Below are 19,109 nucleotides of genomic sequence, written 5' to 3'. Positions count from 1 at the left end.
ATTTCCCCGCCCTCGGAAACTCCGCTAAAATAAAGCAGCAGGGGAAACTTTGTGAATAGAAAGTTCACGCAAAAAAAAAACAGAAATAGAAAACCAAGTCATTTTTTTAAAAAACAATTACTAATTAGTTCACTACTTCACCCCCCCAAAAAAAATTCATTTGACTTCCCTCCTAGGAACCTTACAAGGGGATTCAAACAAGCCTAGAATGTTAATAAAAGAAAGTCCTCGCGTGTTGTGTTTCCAACCTCACGTTTTTCATTTTTTAATCATCTCTTTTCATTACCTTTTCATCAAAGTTTAAAATTTGTTTGTTGTAATCGATAATTTGTAAAGGGAAAAAGTCAGCGGAGGAATTAAAATAACTTTACTTCCAATGAATGTCACATGGTTAGTTATTTATTTGTAAGTACAATAACATTAAACATTGATCCAATTACGTTAATTAACATTAATACAATAAAATTAATGAATTGAGCATTAACTAATGCCCAATTAAATACTGAAGGTGTATTTGTGATACTTTTGGGGGGGGGGTGGTTTATTAGAAAAAGTGCTTCCTCTCCCCCCCCCCCCCCAAAACCCTCCAAAAAAAAATCATATATTAGACAGGATTCATTCATTCATTGCCATTGATTTATTTGGAATGCCCCGGCATGTATTGGGTTAATTTGGAGTAAAGCTGTGCGTTGACTCGTTGATCCACGTCACGTACTGCGCTACAGGAAGTAGGAAGTGAGCAGTTTACAAAGTGTGGTTGTGCTGAGTATTGGCTGGAAGATGTCGGAAGATAAGTTCTGCTGAGATGAGGATTTAGCTTAATGTACACAATAACAGCTTTGCCATAACCGTAGTTTTAATCGTTTCAAATCTTTAGCAGTCAAAATCATAAGTGGGCTTATTCTGGAAAAGGACATGTTTCATCTGTCCAATTTCAGTTCAGAATAACCATGATTGCTGGCCAATAATCCCCACTGAACAGTGGAGATGTATAAAAACAGGATTGGGTTGAGCTGATGCCTCCCACAGTTGTTAAGTGTGAATGGTAGAGGTAGTGGGGACTGTGCCACTTAAGGTGTGATGATGGCTTCAGGAGGCAGTGTTGGAGAAACAAACAAAGCTAGACACAGCATTGAAGTGGGATAGACTATTGTCAAGTATGTTTATAATGTGCTTATGCTGTCTTCTAAGTAGGCGCTGCTAAAGGTAACATCACCTCAATACTACCCAGTGTATTGTGTGTGTGACCAGAGACAGTGATGGACAAGTTTGTGATTAAGCAATCAAAGAACTCTGACGATCACAAATTAAAACAGCGTGAAGTAAAATGCCGGAAGGACCACCAAGTGGTAGATTTGAGAGATGAAAGTCCAAGGAAGAAACTGAAAAGCAGGACGGAAGGAAGTGAAGAAAAAGAACCTCCGCCCCTCTTATCTGAGCAGGAATCGGTGAGAGATGTTGAATATTCCTGGAAGCGACTGAGAACTGAGGGGCTGAATTGTGATTATACCAAAATCTTCAGCAAGCCTGAGGCAGATGACATATTCTTGCAATTGGAGAAAGTGCTGGAGTATTTTTCAGGTACAGATTAAGACAATGGAGTGGGAAAAATTGTTTTTCCCAAAAATATACTTTATTCATAACATTTGTAAAAGTAGATTCCAAAACATTTGAAATTGAATATTGCAGGAAGTATAATAAGAGTTCAACTTTTTGCCATACAGCATGTTCCACTCTGAGGTGCCTCAATATGATTTTAATACACTGATATTTATAATATATATTCCATGTCAGGCGCATAACCCATGGGGTTCTACACAGTTTCCAGCCCCTCGGTACATTATGGCTGAAAGGTCTTAGACAGCCACCTTTCCCCATTGGGCCTTTGCAGTGGCTGCCCCAAGCTTTAGTGCGTCCCTCAGCATGTAGTCCTGGACCTTGGAATGTGCCAGTCTGCAACACTCGGTCATGGACGACTCTTTGCGCTGGAAGGTCAACAAGCTTCGGGCAGACCAAAGAGCGTCTTTCACTGAGTTGATGATCCTCCAGCTGCAGTTGATGTTTGTCTCGGTGTGTGTCTCTGGGACCAGCCTGTAGAGCACAGAGTCCTGTGTCACCACGCTGCTCGGGATGAACCTGGACAGAAACCACTGCATCTCTCTCCAGAACTTTTTTGCAAAGGCACATTCTAGAAGGAGGTGGAAATTGTTCTCCCCTGCCCCCCAACCACAGCTGCCTCCAAGGGCAACGTGTGAAGGGATTGAGACTCCGGGTGTGTAGGAAGGATCTGACAGGGAGGGCCTTTCCCATCACCAGCCAAGCTACATCTTGGTGCTGGTTTGAAAAGTCTGGTGATGAGTTTGACAACCTGCTCAGGGAACCATCCATCAAACAGATCTACCATTTCCTTTTCCCCCAGGGCCTCTTGGACATTGTGTGGACCACTGCCTGATGTAGTGGGAGGAACTTACAAAAGCACAGTTCCCTTTAAACAAGAATGTACTGTGAGCAGCAACCCTGGCTCACTGACTATCAGGCTGCCTTTTTTCTGAACCAAATGGAAGTTGGGCCAGAAAAGTTGGTAACAGCTCATTTTCAAAAGCTTCTATTTGAGCTAGTTCCACAATGAATGTCAGTGCTGTATAATCAGCTGTGTTTACAATGCAGGGGAGATTGGCCTTCCTAACGTGCATTCAGCCCATCTAAATTCATGCACCTGCAAAGATCTTTTAAGTAGTTCTTCTTGTATTGTTCAATTGTTTCTGGAGTTATTACAGGTTTCCTCCTTCAGTACCCTTTCTCGTTCTGCTGGACAGCTTTCTGGTCTATTGCATCTTGTTAAACACCAGAGTGTGTACACATATGCAATTGTAACAGTGCAGGATCAGGTCTTTATTGGGACAACATATTTCACAATTCTAGTATGAGTAAAGGCTATGCAATGCTTCATTCGCAGCTCCCACCAAAAAATCATCATAAAACAGATACATACAAGCGACAGCAGAATAACATGTGTTCTGTAATATGCACTTAGCCTCTCTCAATCTCTTTTAATCATTCTGTTAGCATGATTATGTTGCACTCTCAAACCCTTCCCTCATTTTACTGTTTAAAAAAAACAAACCCCCACAAGTTAACAGATGAGTGAATGTCACACATTCTGTCACCCCCCCCTTACCTGAGAAAATATCCTGCTGACAAGCTTGCCTAAATGATGCATCCATGGTTAGCAGAAAGCTCTTACAGAGAAAATAGGAGTAGGCCATTCGGCCCTTCGAGCCTGCCCCACCATTCATTATGATCATGGCTGATCATCCAACTCAATAGCCTGCTCCCGCTTTCTCCCCATATCATTTGATCCCTTTTGTCCCAAGAGCTATATCTAACTCCTTCTTGAAAACATACAATGTTTTGGCCTCAACTACTTTCTGTGGTAACGAATTCCACAGGCTCACCGCTGTCTGGGTGAAGAAATATCTCATCTCAGTCCTAAGTGGTCTACCCCATATCCTCAGACTGTGACCCCTGGTTCTGGACTCCCCCACCATCGGGAACATCCTTCCTACATCTACCCTGTCTAGTCCTGTTAGAATTTTATAGGTTTCTACGAGATCCCCCCCTCATTTTTCTGAACTCCAGCGAATATAATCCTAATCGACTCAATCTCTCCTTTATGTCAATCCCGCATCCCAGGAATCAGTCTGGTAAACCTTCACTGCACTCCCTCTATAGCAAGTACATCCTTCCTCAGATAAGGAGACCAAAACTGCAAACAATATTCCAAGTGTGGTCTCACCAAGGCCCTGTACAATTGCAGCAAGACATCACTGTTCCTGTACTCAAATCCTTTTGCGATGAAGGCCAACATAGCCTTCTTTACCGCCTGCTGCACCTGCATGTTTACCTTCAGCAACTGGTGTACAAGGATACCCAGATCTCGTTGCACATCCCCCTGTCTCAATTTATAGCCATTCAGATAATAATCTGCCTTCCTGTTTTTGCTACCAAAGTGGATAACCTCACATTTATCCACATTATACTGCATCTGCCATGCATTTGCCCATTCACTCAGCTTGTCCAAATCACACTGAAGCACCTCTGCATACTCCTCACAGCTCACCCTCTGACCCAGCTTTGTGTCATCTGTAAATTTGGAGATATTACATTTAATTTCCTCATCTAAATCATTAATACATATTGTGAATAGCTGGGGTCCCAGCACCAATCCCTGCAGTACCCCACTAGTCACTGCCTGCCATTCAGAAAAAGACCTGTTTATTCCTACTCTTTGTTTCCTATCTGCCAACCAGTTTTCTATCCATTTCAATGCACTATCCCCAATCCCATGCACTTTAATTTTACATGCTAATCTCTTGTTGGCCTTTGTCGAAAGCCTTCTGAAAGTCCAAATAAACCACATCCACTGGCTCCCCCTCATCAACTCTACCAGTTACATTCTCGAAAAATTCCAGTAGATTTGTCAAGCATGATTTCCCTTTCATAATTCCATGCTGACTCTGTCCGGTTCTGCCACTGTTTTCCAAGTGCTCAGCTATTAAATCTTTTATAATGGACTCTAGAATTTTCCCCACTACTGACATCAGGCTGACTGGTCTATAATTCCGTTTTCTCTTTACCTCCCTTTTTAAATAGTGGGGTTATATTAGCTACCCTCCAATCTGTAGGAACTGTTCCAGAGTCTATAGAATTTCATAAGATGACCACCAATGCATCCACTATTTCTAGGGCCACTTCCTTAAGTACTTGGATGTAGATAATTAGGCTTCGGATATTTATCGGCCTTCAATCCCGTCAATTTCCCCCAACACCATTTCCCTACTAATACTGATTTCTTTCAGTTCCTCCCGCTCACTAAACCCTGTGTTCCCCAATATTTCTGGTATGTTATTTGTGTCCTCCCTTGTAAAGACAGAACTAAAGTATGTATTTAGTTGGTCAGCCATTTCTTTGTTGCCCATTATAAACTCCCCTGTTTGACTGTAAGGGACCTACATTTGTCATCTTCAATCTTTTTCTCTTCACATACCTATAGAAGCTTTTACAGTCAGTTCTTATGTTCCCTGCAAGCTTACCCTCTTACTCTATTTTCCCCTTCTTAATCAATCCCTTGGTCCTCCTTTGCTGAATTCTAAAGTGCTCCCAATCTTCAGGTCTGTTGTTTTTTTCTGGCCAATTTGTATGCCTCTTCCTTGGATCTATTGCATTAATTTCCTCTTTAACCAGCAATGCGACTCCATCGCCTTTTCCTTTTTGTCTGTCCTTCCTAAATACTGAATACCCCTGGATGTTCAGTTCCCATCCCTGGTCACCCTGCAGCCATGTCTCCATAATCCCGACTATATCATATCTGTTTCGATCTATTTACGCAGTTAATTCATCCACTTTATTGCGAATGCTCCTTGCGTTAAGGCACAAAGCCTTAAGGCTTTTAGCATTACTTGTCCGGTTCCCACTATTTTTCACTGAGGCCCTGGTTTGATTTTTGCCCTTGATTTCTCTGCCTATCACTTTTCTTATTCCCTCTTTTGTTCTTGTCCTAGATTCCCCTTCCCCTGACTCCTTGCATAGGTTCCCATCCCCCTGCCATTTTAGCTTAAATCCTCCCCAATCACTTTAGCGAATATTCCCCCTAGGCATCAGTCCCCATCCTGCCCAGGTGTAACCTGTCCAATTTGTACTGGTCACACTTCCCCCAGAACCGGTCCCAATGTCCCAGGAATCTGAAACCCTCCCTCTCACACCATCTCTTTAGCCACATATTCATCCAATATATTCTGCTATTTCTACTCTGACTAGCATGTGGCACTGGTAGTAATCCTGAAATCACTACCTTTGAGGTCCTACTTTTCAACTTGCTTCCTATAATTCTCCCTATATTCTGCTTTTAGGACCTCATCCTTTTTTTACCTATGTCGTTTGTACCAGTGTGTACCATGACCACTGGCTGTTCACCCTCCCCCTTCAGAATATCCTGTAGCCGCTCTGAGACTTCATTGACCCTAGCACCAGGGAGGCAACATACCATCCTGGAGTTTCATTTGTGACCACAGAAACATCTGTCTATTCCCCTTACATTTGAATCCCCTATAGCTATTGCATTCCCACACTTTTTACTCCTCCCCTGTGCAGCAGAGCCAACTGTGGTGCAATGAATTTGGCTATTGGTGCTTTCCCTGAGAGGCCATTCCTCCCAACAGTATCCAAAGCAGTATATCTGTTTTGCAGGGGAATAGCCACAGGAGATTCCTGCACTGCCTGCCTAGTCCTCGTGCTCTGCCTGGTGGTCACCTATTCCCTTCCTGCCTGTGGACTCTTAACCTGCAGTGTGACCACCTCTCTATATGTGCTATTCACGATATTCTCCGCCACGCGGATGCTCCACGTGTCCCCAGCCGCCGCTCCAGCTCTGAAACACGGGCTTCCATATGTTGGCCCTGGGCACTGGAAATGTTCCTGGCTTCCCAAATAGAGCAGGAGGAGCACACCACATCTTTGAGCTCTCCTGCCATGACTTCCCCCTTTAAATTAAATTAAACCTTTTGGAAGATACTTAATATCAAATAATATCAATTACTCTAGGGCCCATCTTCCCTGCTCCTCGAAACAGAATATAGCCCTTAGAAACTGCTGAAGCCAAAAAAAAGACCTTTAAAAACTATAAGCGATAAAAGTAGTAAATACTTACCCGACCATACTCATGGTACTCAAAGGATCACCTTGTTCCCTCCTCACCTCCTCCCTCAGTCACCAAACTCCAACTTAAGCAATCTACTGTAGCCCACAGCAGCACTTCAGTGCAGACAAAGTTAGCACTGTAAGATGGCCTGTTTTTGTACTCTCTGAATCTAGCCTCTGAAAACCTGTTTAAGCCAGTTCTCTAATTAACTAGTTGTAGCTGCAAGCAGAGCCTGTTTAAACCCTGTTTTAAAGCTGGCCTATAACTAGTTAATTATGAAATTAAAGAGAGACTAGACTTTAGATAGAAATTAACCCTTAAATTCCCTCAGTCACCAAACTCCAACTTAAGCACTCTACTGCAGCCCAGAGCAGCACTCCACAATGCAGACTTTTTTTTTAACTCATTTGTGTCCCCGGGATGTAGAGGTTACTCTGGTATTGTGAACTCTCATTCCTACACGTTTGGTGCAGCGTGAAGAGGAATTTCCAGATATCGTTCCTGTGGTCCCTCGTCTCACTTTTTCAACTGAGAATAATGTTTCAGATTTATCGTCTTCCATTTTTATTGGCCTTATAAGATCATCTTCAAAACCTTTTTGTGGTTTGAAAAGCTTGACTGCCTTCTAAGTGACGGTTTTGTGTGTCAGTAATTGGACCCCTGAGGAAAGGTTAATGCAGCACAGTCTATTTTCTTTGGAAAAGAAACTCGGAACGGATCAAACTGCAAGTTTCAGCACCAGGAAGGCAATTGATAAAGTTGCCCCAGTTGGGTAAATACTGTGATCTCTGTGTCTTTACTCATTCCTTTGCTGAAAATTGTTTTTTCTTCAAGGTGAACAGACCAAAGTACAGGTGTTTGGGAAATGGCATAATATTCCACGCAAACAGGTGACGTACGGCGACCTTGGTCTGACCTACACATATTCAGGGGTGACCCTGGCCCCCAAACCTTGGCTTCCTGTACTGGAGATGATAAGAGACAGAGTCACGCAGGCTACAGGGCACACGTTCAACTTTGTGCTGATCAACAGGTGAACATTCAAAGACAGCAGAGTGGGAAGGGAAGGGAAGGGGAGGGGAGGGAAAGAAAGGGGATGAAGGCAATGGGCTGAGGTGATTTGATAAGACTGATTACTGGCAGCAAACTGAGGCTCCAATTTGCAGTGAGGCAGAACAGCAAGTGGCTGATCCATTCCAGCAGTTCACCACACAAGAATTCCTGATATTGACTATATCGGGGCTAGGTATTTTTCCAATGAGGAAGGTAGTATCTGAGTGGAAAAAAAAGTTATATTTGCATAGTGCTTTTCATGACCTCAGGATGTCCCAAGGTGCTTTACAGTCAATAAAGCACTTTTGAAAGTGTAGTCTTTATTGTAATATAGAAAACGCAGCAGCCAGTTTGCACATAGCAAGCTCCCAAAACAGCGATGTGATAATGACCAAATAATCTGGTTTTTCTGATGGTGATTGAGGATAAATCTTGGCCAGAACACTGCAATGCAGCATTCCTTCTGCACTGGGAGTGTGGGCCTTGTTATGACTGAGTGAGGAGGGATAAACTGGCTTCCCTTTATTCAGCCTCCTCGGTTGGTGGCAACAAAGGTTTTTTTAAAAAAAAACTTTGCCTGTAAGTGCCTTTTCCAATCCAAATGTATTTACTTTTTTTAATAAGGAGCCAATCAAACCAGGTTTTCTTGAGTCAAAGTTAGAGCAAGTTTGAGATACTAAACTTGATTTTAAAAAAAACGGTGTGATGACACACGCGCACACACACACAGTAAGAAATGTTAGAGTCCAAATATAAGTTAAAAGAATATACAATTAAGTCCTTTGCTTGTCCTTAGGGCGTAGATTGCTGAATGTTGTAGCCATTTGAAATTAGCTTGTTTCCTTTTAAATTCCTGGAGTTGAATTGAAGTAACTGCATTTTGCTGGAGACAATTTCCTTCCTTTTAATTCCATGATCCGTCTCCCAGTAATCGTGCCTTAACTTCTGACTCGGGGCAGGTGAGTATAGTGCAGTGCAGTGGGCTCTTGAGGCCTTGAGTCTGGGGAAAATAAGCCATGCCCCCTCTGTATGACACTAGCTGCTGTAGTGCAGGTAGGTTTAAAGGTCCCAGCCACTTTGAGAAGCCAGGTAGAAGATAAGTACACAGAACGGAGAGGGAGTGGGGGAGAGCAGTTGGCTTGTAGGGGTGGGGGGGGGGGCGGTGGTTGTCGGATGTGTCAGGGAGGGGTAGGATGAATAGGGTGAGGTGTTGGGTAGCCAGCCAGTGGGGGAGGGTAGGATGGGTCAGGGAGTAGGGGGTAGGGATTCAGTGCTATAGTTACCCAGGGTTTATAAATGGTTTTAACCCTTCTAACTTTCCTAGGTAACTATTCTGCTAAGAGAGTCAGAACCATCTGTAGTCTGATTTAAATCCGAGTTTCAGATGGTTTCCAGTGCAGGATAATTGTCCATCGGAAGTTTGAACTTCCTGGGCAATTCCCGTGCAGCCCTTGTGTGGGGACTTCTAGGGGTTTCCCCAGTGCATCTTCTGGGGTACCTCCTAGGTACGACCCCCACCATCCGGAGAGCGGAAGCTCTGGGCTATTACTTATTTCATTGCTGCTGGATGGCTGCCTTATTTACTTATATAAGGTACTGTTGTCTAAAAGCAAATTGCTTTGTGAAAGAGTTTTAAGATGTTAGTGCTACATAAATTCTCCATTCCTTCCAGAAAGACTAAAGAAAATTAATGATTGTTCCCATGAAGCTCTTCTGATGGTTTAAGAATCAGATTGATGCAGAGCCATATAGAATGAGAGATAACAAGCAAAATACGGATGCTGGAAATCTGAAACGAAGAACAGAAAATGCTGGAAAAATTCAGTAGATCTGGCAGCATCTATGGGGAGAGAAACAGAGTAGTTAACGTTTCGAGTCCAATGTGACTTCTTCAGTTCCGATGCTGCCAGACCTGCTGAGTTTTTCCAAAGCTTTGTTTTTATTATAGGAGAGACTTGGGTTCAACCTTTGGTTTGTGTCAAGTCAGCTGATTTCAGCCAGGGGGCATTCGAGACGCTTACCCAGCCTCTGAGTTCAGAGCAAGTTTAAACACTCCTGGATGCTCACTCCTGATCACTACATGATCTCTGAAGGAAGTGCATGTGCGTGAACCTCTGATCTATCCCTGACTCTCCTAATTCTCATTTACATGCTGCCTCTTGGTGACATCATCTGGGAATATATTGACATATTCCACATGAACGTTGATGACACCCAGCTCTATCTTACCACCGCCACCCTCCACTGCCTCTGATTTGTCGGACTGCTTTTGCAACAATCATTACTGGATGAGCACAAATTTCTTCTAACTAAATATCGGGAAGACCAAGGCCATGTGTTTTTTTTTTTGTCCCTGCCACAAACTCTGTTCCCTAGCCACCAACTCCCATCCCTCTTCGCAACTGAGACTGAGCCAGACCACATGTGAGTTTGGTGTTGTATTTGAACACAAGATGAGCCTCCAACCACAATCCTGCATTCTTCCCTTGTAATATTGCCTAGCTCCTCTCCTGCCTCAGCTTATCTGCTGCTGAAACCCTCATCCATATCTTTGTTCCCTCTAGACTTGACTATTCAAATAACTCCGTCTCCCATCTCCCACTCTACATAAACTTGAGCTCATTCCAGAACTCTACTGCCTGTGTCCTAACTCACATCAGGTCTGCTTATCTATTGTCATTATGCTAACTGACCTACATTAGCTACTCTGGCAATGCTTCAGTTTTAAAAAATTCTCACCATTGTATACAGATCCCTCCATGACTTTGCCCTTCCCAACTCTGATATATGGAATGGGAGTTACAATTTTCACCCTCGTGAGAGCTTGTATCACAATCCAGCCACTGGCAGATATGTCAGACTAATCTTCCGTCCTTCACCCACAGGTACAAAGATGGAAGTGATCACATGGGGGAGCATCGTGATGATGAGAAGGAGCTGGAGCCCCTCAGCCCTATCGCCTCGGTTTCCTTTGGTGCCTGCAGGGACTTCATCTTCCGTCACCGAGACTCACGGGGGAAAAGTGCAACACGCCACCTGGAACCAGTGAAGCTGCTTCTTGGCCATGGCAGCCTGCTGATGATGAACTACCCAACAAACATCCACTGGTACCACAGCCTGCCAGTCCGCAAGAAAGTGCTCATGCCCAGGGTCAACCTGACCTTTCGCAAGGTTCAGCCTCCACTGAAAAATTGAGATTTATCCACCCCACCCCCCCACCGCACCACAGTGACTGCTGTTATGAGGAAGAGATTTTTTTTTTGTTCCATTTTAGTTTTCTCTATTTCTTTTTAAGCTGCTGGGTTTAGGGTTACTGCCACCAACAGGCCTTGGCCCATCAGTATTGGCTGATGAGTCTTAAAACCAGCCCCTGTCTTCTGTCTCAGGTGGATGTAAAAGATCCCATGGTACGATTTTGAAGAAACGGGTAGGGTAGGTGATCTCCACTCTCCTGGTCAATATTTAATCCTTCAACCAACATCACAAACAGCTCAGTTCAATCAATGTCACGTTGCTGTTTAGTGGGATCTTGCTGTGTGCAAAATGGCTGCCCTTTTCCTGCATAGTGACTACACTACAAAAGTACTTAATGAGCTGTAAAGGGCTTTGCAACATCCTGAGATTGTGAAAGCTGCAATGCAAGTATTTTTTCATAAGTAATTATCCACCAGTGATGTAATTATGGAGGGTTTCACATCTCACCATCAAGCCTGTCAGTCTGACATTTCATGCACTTTATGGCAGGATGCATTGTAAGTGGTATTGAGTGGGAAACTTGTATGATTTTTATGCCTAGCTCCATAACCATCGCCCAGCTACACAGAGACCGATAGTAGCATCCCATGTGTTGACACAGCTGATCCAGCAGATTAAGAGTCAAGCCTAGGACTCTTTGGATTTGTAAGACCATCTACACTGGGTGAGGGTCAGTTTCGAAACCCATAAAAGTTGCATTATGGAATTCAAATAAGAATCTGGTCTCCTCACCGATCATTTCTGTTCAAGGACAGGTCTCTACATTGGTAATGTAGCCTTGTCCTGGGATTCCCTAGGTTCTCTACTGGCTATAACTGGAGTGAGTGCAGGCCTAGTATTACCATTGTCAGGCTGGAGGAGAGGCACAGTTGGTTGGAGCATGAGTTTTCAGCATTGGGATATGCAAATTTCCAGCAGAGTTGTTGGATCATGATCAACAATGGAAATGTTGGCCAGTTTTTCCCCTCCCTAGCATAGAGGCATATTGTAGCAATCCAACTGTTGTCCCAGTTGAGATCCGTTAACTCACTGCATAACTGAGGATTGAGACCATGGATTAACTCAGCCAGTCAAACATTAAATGCAGGCCACTAACAGAACATTCTTATAGATTGAGAAAATCTAACTAAAATATTCTTAGGGTAAGGGGTCAGCTAATTACGACCAAGACGAGAAATTTCTTCCCTCAGAAGGTTGTACAATTCTCTACCCCAAATGCTCAATCGTTGAGCATATTCAAGGTTGAGATCAGTAAGATTTTTGGACACAGGATATGGGGATAAGGCAGAAAGTGGAGTCGAAGGAAAAGATTAGCTATGATCTCATTGAACGGCAGGACAAGTGAGTCATTCTGCTCTTACGTAAAAGACTAGCACCCATTGTGCAGGAGACCATCAAGGTTGAACAGTAAAAGATGCTGGAACAAGAGGCAATGAATAGGTAGCATTAGGTTTGAAAAATATAATCCTAGGAATAAAAAGACTGAAGGAGGGAGTTCCATAACTTGGCAGTGCTGGAGAATGAGTTTGAACAGGACAGTGTCCAAAGCATAACTTATCACACAATAAGGAGTTTAGGAGGAGCAAGGGGAAGTTCAGAAATATTGATAAAATACATATCAACTCCACACTAAAATGGAGATTTGCTGTTAGCCCAAAGAAAATTTTAATTAATTTGTCAGACAGAAAAGTAATAAAACACTTGGAAAATACTTTCTCCTGCAACCATTTCATTCATATATACATATACACACATGTACAATTAAATGAGTTAGTGCAAAAATTGCTTTCTTTTCATACAGTTTCTTGTTTATACAATCAGAACTTCACATTATTTTCTCACAAAATATTAAAAATCAAATATCTGAATTTTCCCACTCCATCTCGCATATTGGAACAACAGATGCACAACCTCTGTTATACCTTCAGGGATGATTAACTGGTACATCAACAGTTAAGGCAGGGCCTGACCCTGAAGACGATCTACTTGGGTTAGATGGTAAGGTGTGATTGGGCGCGTAGCATATTTGAGGCACTTGCCTCATAATCTGGCCTTTCTCACACCTCCACGTATAGTGGCTGTGCATCAGGCTCCTCCATCATTCCTTTGATGCATCTCTGTAGGACAGCACTGACCTTACAATGAGTATTTCAGGGGCAGGACTGTTGCCTACAATGAAGGGCCCAAACTCAACCATTAACAAACCTTGGCTCCCAATCACCACCATGGAAGTTTTTGGTGGCTTTAGAAGGTCATTCTTACTCCTTCCCCCATCCAGCAGACATGCAATAAAGTACAAAATAAAGCAGACTTTCTGTCATCATACAAAAACACTAAGGGCACTTTGAGGAGTCCTCATCCTCGATTCAATACAGAAACAGCTACAGCACATGATCCATAACCTAAGTCTTTGGGATAAACACAAACTCTGCTCAGGTGAATGGAACAGAGCTGGGATTTCAGGCTACTGTCATGTATTTAACAAGGTATGGAAACAGTAACACCGAGACAAGGTCTTAGATTAGCCTTCCAGCCGAGCCATTTACAAATTAAACGAGGAAGCACCTTTTCATACTAAGGACGATGGAAACCTGGAACTCACCCTCCCAGAAAGGCCGATAGTCTTGCAAGTTCTAATTGACAGTGATAGATTTTCGTTCATTAAGGTTAGCAAAGGATAGCAAAAGAGCCAACATAGCTGCAGATCAGCCATGATCTAACTGAATGACAGAACAGGTGTAAGGGCTGAATGGCCTGCTCCAGTTCTTTTGGGACAGGTTTAAGGCAGCCAGAAAGCTGTAGTGTTGAATTTAAAATACAAAATGGACTGGAACCAGCCAGCTGGACTTTGTCTTTTCCAACCCAGATCACATTCCTAGATCAGATTAGATTCAACCAATAGACACTGATCACATTCATCTCTTCCATATTTAATTGAAAGTTTAAATAAATGATTATAGCAACACTTCTTTAATGTAACCCCGTTTCATCCGTTTATGAGTTAGTTTAGTAAATCTACTGACAGGCATAGTATAGACTGCACCCAAAAAGTCCAACTGTAGGTGGACAGGAATGGAGCCCCACACTGTTCATCCATTTTAGTAGGGAAGGCTTTTGAGGAATAATGCAAATCCCTTTACTTTGCTGAAAGTGTTAGTATCAGAACATAATCTGGCAGACTGTTCATGGCGGATAGTATCACAAATATATCCTATCCAACATGCCGTACCCCTGAATTGTCTCCCGATCCCCCACCAACCCTCTGAGGTAAATACATCACCCAACGGAAAATGTGAGGCCCAATCCCTACTCTCTATAAAGCCTGCTGATCCAGGTTGGAACAACCCTGATTTGCAATTCAGTGATGCATGTCTGGTGAAAACTACCAGGCCCAGCTATGGGCAAAGACTAAGTAAGGTACTGGAGAATGGTCAGCATTTATGGACCCATATACCCAAGAATCCTTGGGGCAGGAAAGAGAAAACTGGGGACAGAGTAACAAGGGAAGCTAGTTAATGCAAAACACAGTGAGTGTCTGCAGGTTGCATGATCATAGAGAATGTCACTGCCAAGCCAGATCCAGTCCACGCAGACGGACTTTATGGTGGGGGAGCGAGGTCACTGAGTAGCAATCACCAGCAGGAACCTTGACCCAAGGGAACTGAAGTCAACTGTAACCATCCAAACGAAGGTCAGTTAATTTGGTCCACTCAATCTGGGGCTTTCTTGGTATTTATGGTTCAGACCCACACTCGATTTGTCAACTGAGCAACGGGGAATGCACCTTTTCTTATTCCAACCCTGTCTGTACAACAGATCCTTTATTACTCACAACTTTATCCAGTCTAATATCACAAAACACCCTGGAAATTACTGATATCGATGGCTTAGGCGAGGGTACCTCACTTTAATACCGAACTTATACTTTTGTTATATAGTGGTTAAAAAATAAAATTAAGGTAGTGGAAATATTGTGCGTGAAAAGCTCGCCGGAACAAACACCCATTCAACCTGAAGCCTTCCACCACTTTTGCGTGTGACACTTTGTTGCACTGTGTGCCACATTCTACCATAGCTGCCTGTTTATGACCCAGTGAGATTGACCCTTCAACTCTCACACCATGAAATGTGTTTGTGGAGTACAGTACACAGGCTCCCTAACACCCTCGCCCCCTGAATGGTAAACACAATGCTGTATAACACCCCCCACCCCCATTTTCCTGACTATTCAAAGAGGTTCAGTATCTCAGGCTCTGGAGGAGCTATTCAACCATGAGAGGCATCAAAGTCAAGCTCTGGTTCTTAACCACTATATCTACAACCCACTACACTCACAGCCCATTGTACACATACATACGTCGTTCTAGGAGAAGTGAACAAGAGCCGGAAATCTGGATAATTTCGTCCCGTCAGTGGGAATGCAAGGTTAAACTGTGGCTCTGCCCTGTCTGAAACCAGCTAATTGAGCTCAGAGCAGCAATGGAATGTGGATTGCTTGGCTCAGCACACCACCATGCAATGCCTTTATCCACCAGTGCTCTTAATGGGGAAATCAGATGATAAGCAGACTTGGCAACTTAGCTGGTCCCATTAACAGCATAAAGCAACAGATCGGTACACAGCTTCACCCAAATTATAAACAGACTTTATGCATGTTGAAGAGTCTCCCATGAGAAAGGATTCAGAAGCGCTAATTAAGGGGGATACAAGGGGCACACCAATTTGTATAGAATAAATAAAAATTGCCAACCAAATTTGAAATGAAACAGAAGACAGCCAACGAAAAAGGCACGTTCTGTACATCTCCTGAACATGGACAACAGTGCTGAATAAGACTTGGTGCCAATACAAATCAACCCATGGATGAAGGAAAGTTTAAAAAAGACGCTGGGTGGGCTGCTCTCACCTGTGCAAGCATACTTACTGCCATCATGCAGTCAGTGGCAGTAAGTGCTTTATGTATCTTCTGATTGAAGGAGGAGGTCTAAAAGTGCCAGGCTAAAAGAAATGGGTGGATTACCGACTCAATTTTCCCCTCTTTCCAACTCAGGGGTGGTGAGACCAATAGTTGTCCAGCCAAAACCAGGCATCAAACTTGGTTGTCCCGGCCCAGAAGCTTAGCAATTCTGTCTCTCCAAGCCTGACTTGTTCTACTATCCAGTTAACAGGACAGAGGCCCTAATAAAAATGACCCAAGGTTTATTTTTGTTATATCTGAGTGTTTCAGGTTGGCGGAACTTTTACCCCTACAATAAGGGACTCATTTCTTGTTAATTTTCACAGGTACTCCATGCAATCAGAAAACCATGTCTGACTCCTCTGAGTACTCGCAAGGATTCAGTTATCAGCATGATTGCATTGAGATCTGCACCCTCTGGAAAAAGTGGTGAAAATCACTTTGGTGGTTGACAATTATGTTCAGGGACTGTATCAGCACCCCTCCAGTCACATTTCATGGCAGTGAAAATAACACATGAGCAATTTAGTACATCACAATTCGCATGATCTGTCATGTTCTTGAACCCATTTCTTCTAGACGCTCCTCTCCTGAAGGTGTCAATGCTTGCTGAGACATGGTCCCATAGGCACTGGCGATCCTACAATACCTCACCTGAGTCCTTACTGTACAAATCTCAATAGTGAGTGCGAGTAGATTATCTGACGGGGTGGGTGCACCATGATCTAGTCCTAACCTGACAGCCTCTCAATCCAATGGCTGTTAATTAGAACCTAAATTTTTGCCCTCCCTGTACAGGGTAATTGTAGCACCTCTACTATCGTCTGTGTTGGAATTAGCACAGACTGGAGAGCGAACCTGGGACCATCTGTATATGCAGTGTATGCACCCACTAAGTCTTTAAGGGAGCTTCTTCAATCTTTCATTAAAATCTCCACACTATGCCTGTGACTGACAGTTATGGCTCTTTTGAGAGTTGAGTCATGACTGCAGCAATATTCTACTTGCTAGTACCCACAAAATGTGATTGTTCCAACCTGGATTTATGTATGTGGTTGATTTGATATCTCACTTTAGGATTTCAATTCAATAATCCAACATGACATTGCTGAGCTGACCCTGGCTTTTCTCTGCAATAACATTGCACATATTCTCAATTGCTTCAAGCGCACAGTCAAAGTTCATAAATATATAACCATTATGCCCTTTATGGAACTGTTATCGTTTGCTATGGAATAAAGTGGCAAATTAATATTTTAAAAATACAACAGACCTCTTGATCTTTTGGTTCACTGCACAAATATTGACTTGGGTATCTGGGTGAGTTAAAACTTGGGCTCCAGATCCTTTCAACTATTGGTTTCCTCTAAAACCCATGAAGATTATTTGTCCCTTTACAGCACCAGCCAAATGCCCAGCTATGCCCAGTCGCTCACTCCTCCGGCCCGAACTCGCGACTTGCTCGCCTCACCAGAGGCCTAACTCGCTCGTAGAAAAGCAAATAGGCGTTGGAGGCAAGGACTTCCTGTGGGTTGGCTCTGCGCACTGTGTCATCAGATATCCACAGCCACTGGTTGCTCACTGCCGCCGGGTTCTTTGAGGTGGATGGCGAGCGGCGGTAGGTCACAAAGTGGCCCGAGTGTATGTCACCGTGATGGACAACCACAGACATCAGCCGGAACAAGTACATTGACGAGCTGTGGGAATAAAGCAAAGCATTGAGCTCACACTGGACAGAAAGGTTATCTTTTTCCTTCCCCCTCCCCTGCTCTGATGTACACTTATTCAGTGGGCGTCCTATTGCAATATCTTGCCAAAATGCACACTCTCAATGCATGAACCTAAATATTCAACAACAGGGAGTGTTGGAGGAATAAAATATCTTACTATCAGTACTTGGCTTGGTCGGTATTATCACTCTATTGCCCATCTTTAGTGAAAACCCAATCTTGGTAGAGGCAAAATATTTTGTTCAGCAAATAGGAATGTTGTTTCTGACAAAAGTCATACAATTTCTTTGATAGATATTTTATTTCTTGCATAAGAATGATGTGCACTAGCAGGAAATGGAAAGTGATGTACAATAATCACAGTATGATATAGCACAGAAGGCCATTCGGCTCATCTTGCCTGTGCCAGCTCTTTGAAAGAACGAACCAATCAATTACTCCCACTCACTTGTTCTTTCTCGGTAGCACTGGAAAATTTTTCTTTTCACGTAGATACCGAGATCATCTCAGTAATTATAATTTGTCATTAGAGGAAGCATTACTATTTATTTTATTCATTGACGGGATGTGGGTTTTGCTGGCTGGGCCAGCATTTATTGCCCATCCCTAATTGCCCTTGAGAAGGTGGTGGTGAGCTACCTTCTTGAACCGCTGCGGTCCCTGTGGTATTGGTACACCCACTGTGCTGTTAGGAAGGGAGTTCCAGGATTTTGACTCAACGACAGTGAAGAAACAGCGATATATTTCCAAGTCAGGATGGTGAGGGGCTTGGAGGAGAACTTCCAGGTGGTGGTATTCCCATCTTTCTGCTGCCCTTGTCCTTCTTGATGGTAGTGGTCGTGGGTTTGAAAGGTGCTGTCGAAAGAGCCTTGGTGAACTCCTGCAGTGCATCTTGTAGATGGTACACACTGCTGCTACTGTGCATTGGTGGTGGAGGGAGTGAAGGTTTGTGGATGTGGTGCCAATCAAGCGGGCTGCTTTGTCCTGGACAGTGTCAAGCTTCTTGAGTGTTATGGGAGCTGCACTCATCCAGGCAAGTGGGGGTTATAACTTGTGCCTTGTAGATGGTGGACAGGCTTTGGGAAGTCAGGTGAGTTATTCATTACATGATTCCTAACCTCTGACCTGCTCTTATAGCCACAGTATTTATATGGCTAGTCCAGTTCAGTTTCTGGTCAATGGTAACCCCCAGGATGTTGATAGTGGGGGATTCAATGATGGTAATGCCATTGAACATCAAGGGGCCTGACACTTGTGTAGCGTGAATGTTACTCACCTCTTGTCAGCACAAGTCTGGATATTGTCCAGGTCTTGCTGCATTTGAGCAGTTGCGAATGCTCCTGAACATTGTGCAATCATCAGCGAACATCCCCACTTCTGACCTTATGATGGAAGGAGGGTAACTGATGAAGCAGCT

The 19,109-nt window shown here is 43.5% G+C and overlaps 2 protein-coding genes across 3 annotated transcripts in view; one reads left to right on the top strand and one right to left on the bottom strand.

Moving 5' to 3' along the window:
* The first annotated feature begins 730 nt into the window (after positions 1 to 730).
* alkbh2 (alkB homolog 2, alpha-ketoglutarate dependent dioxygenase) lies at positions 731 to 12,716 on the top strand. 2 transcript variants are annotated; one of them, XM_041202068.1, is made up of 4 exons: positions 731 to 823; positions 1,195 to 1,581; positions 7,532 to 7,730; positions 10,636 to 12,716. In XM_041202068.1, exons 2-4 carry the CDS (start codon positions 1,260 to 1,262, stop codon positions 10,943 to 10,945), a joined length of 831 nt encoding a protein of 276 aa, XP_041058002.1. In that variant the 5' UTR covers positions 731 to 823; positions 1,195 to 1,259; the 3' UTR covers positions 10,946 to 12,716. The 2 variants fall into 2 exon arrangements, with proteins under 2 accessions (XP_041058002.1, XP_041058003.1); XM_041202069.1 differs by having other exon boundaries at positions 760 to 790.
* LOC121285540 (ubiquitin carboxyl-terminal hydrolase 30-like) overlaps positions 12,647 to 19,109 on the bottom strand; it is a 37,100-nt gene continuing 30,637 nt past the window's right edge. The window contains exon 13 of the mRNA XM_041202067.1: positions 12,647 to 17,659. Coding sequence (XP_041058001.1) covers positions 17,395 to 17,659 — 265 coding nt within the window. The 3' untranslated portion in view covers positions 12,647 to 17,394. The remainder of the gene's footprint in view (positions 17,660 to 19,109) is intronic.

The sequence above is a fragment of the Carcharodon carcharias genome, chromosome 13, assembly GCF_017639515.1.
Source record: "Carcharodon carcharias isolate sCarCar2 chromosome 13, sCarCar2.pri, whole genome shotgun sequence".
In the NCBI taxonomy this organism is placed as follows: Eukaryota; Metazoa; Chordata; class Chondrichthyes; order Lamniformes; family Lamnidae; genus Carcharodon; species Carcharodon carcharias.
This window is presented reverse-complemented; position numbering and strand designations above follow the sequence as displayed.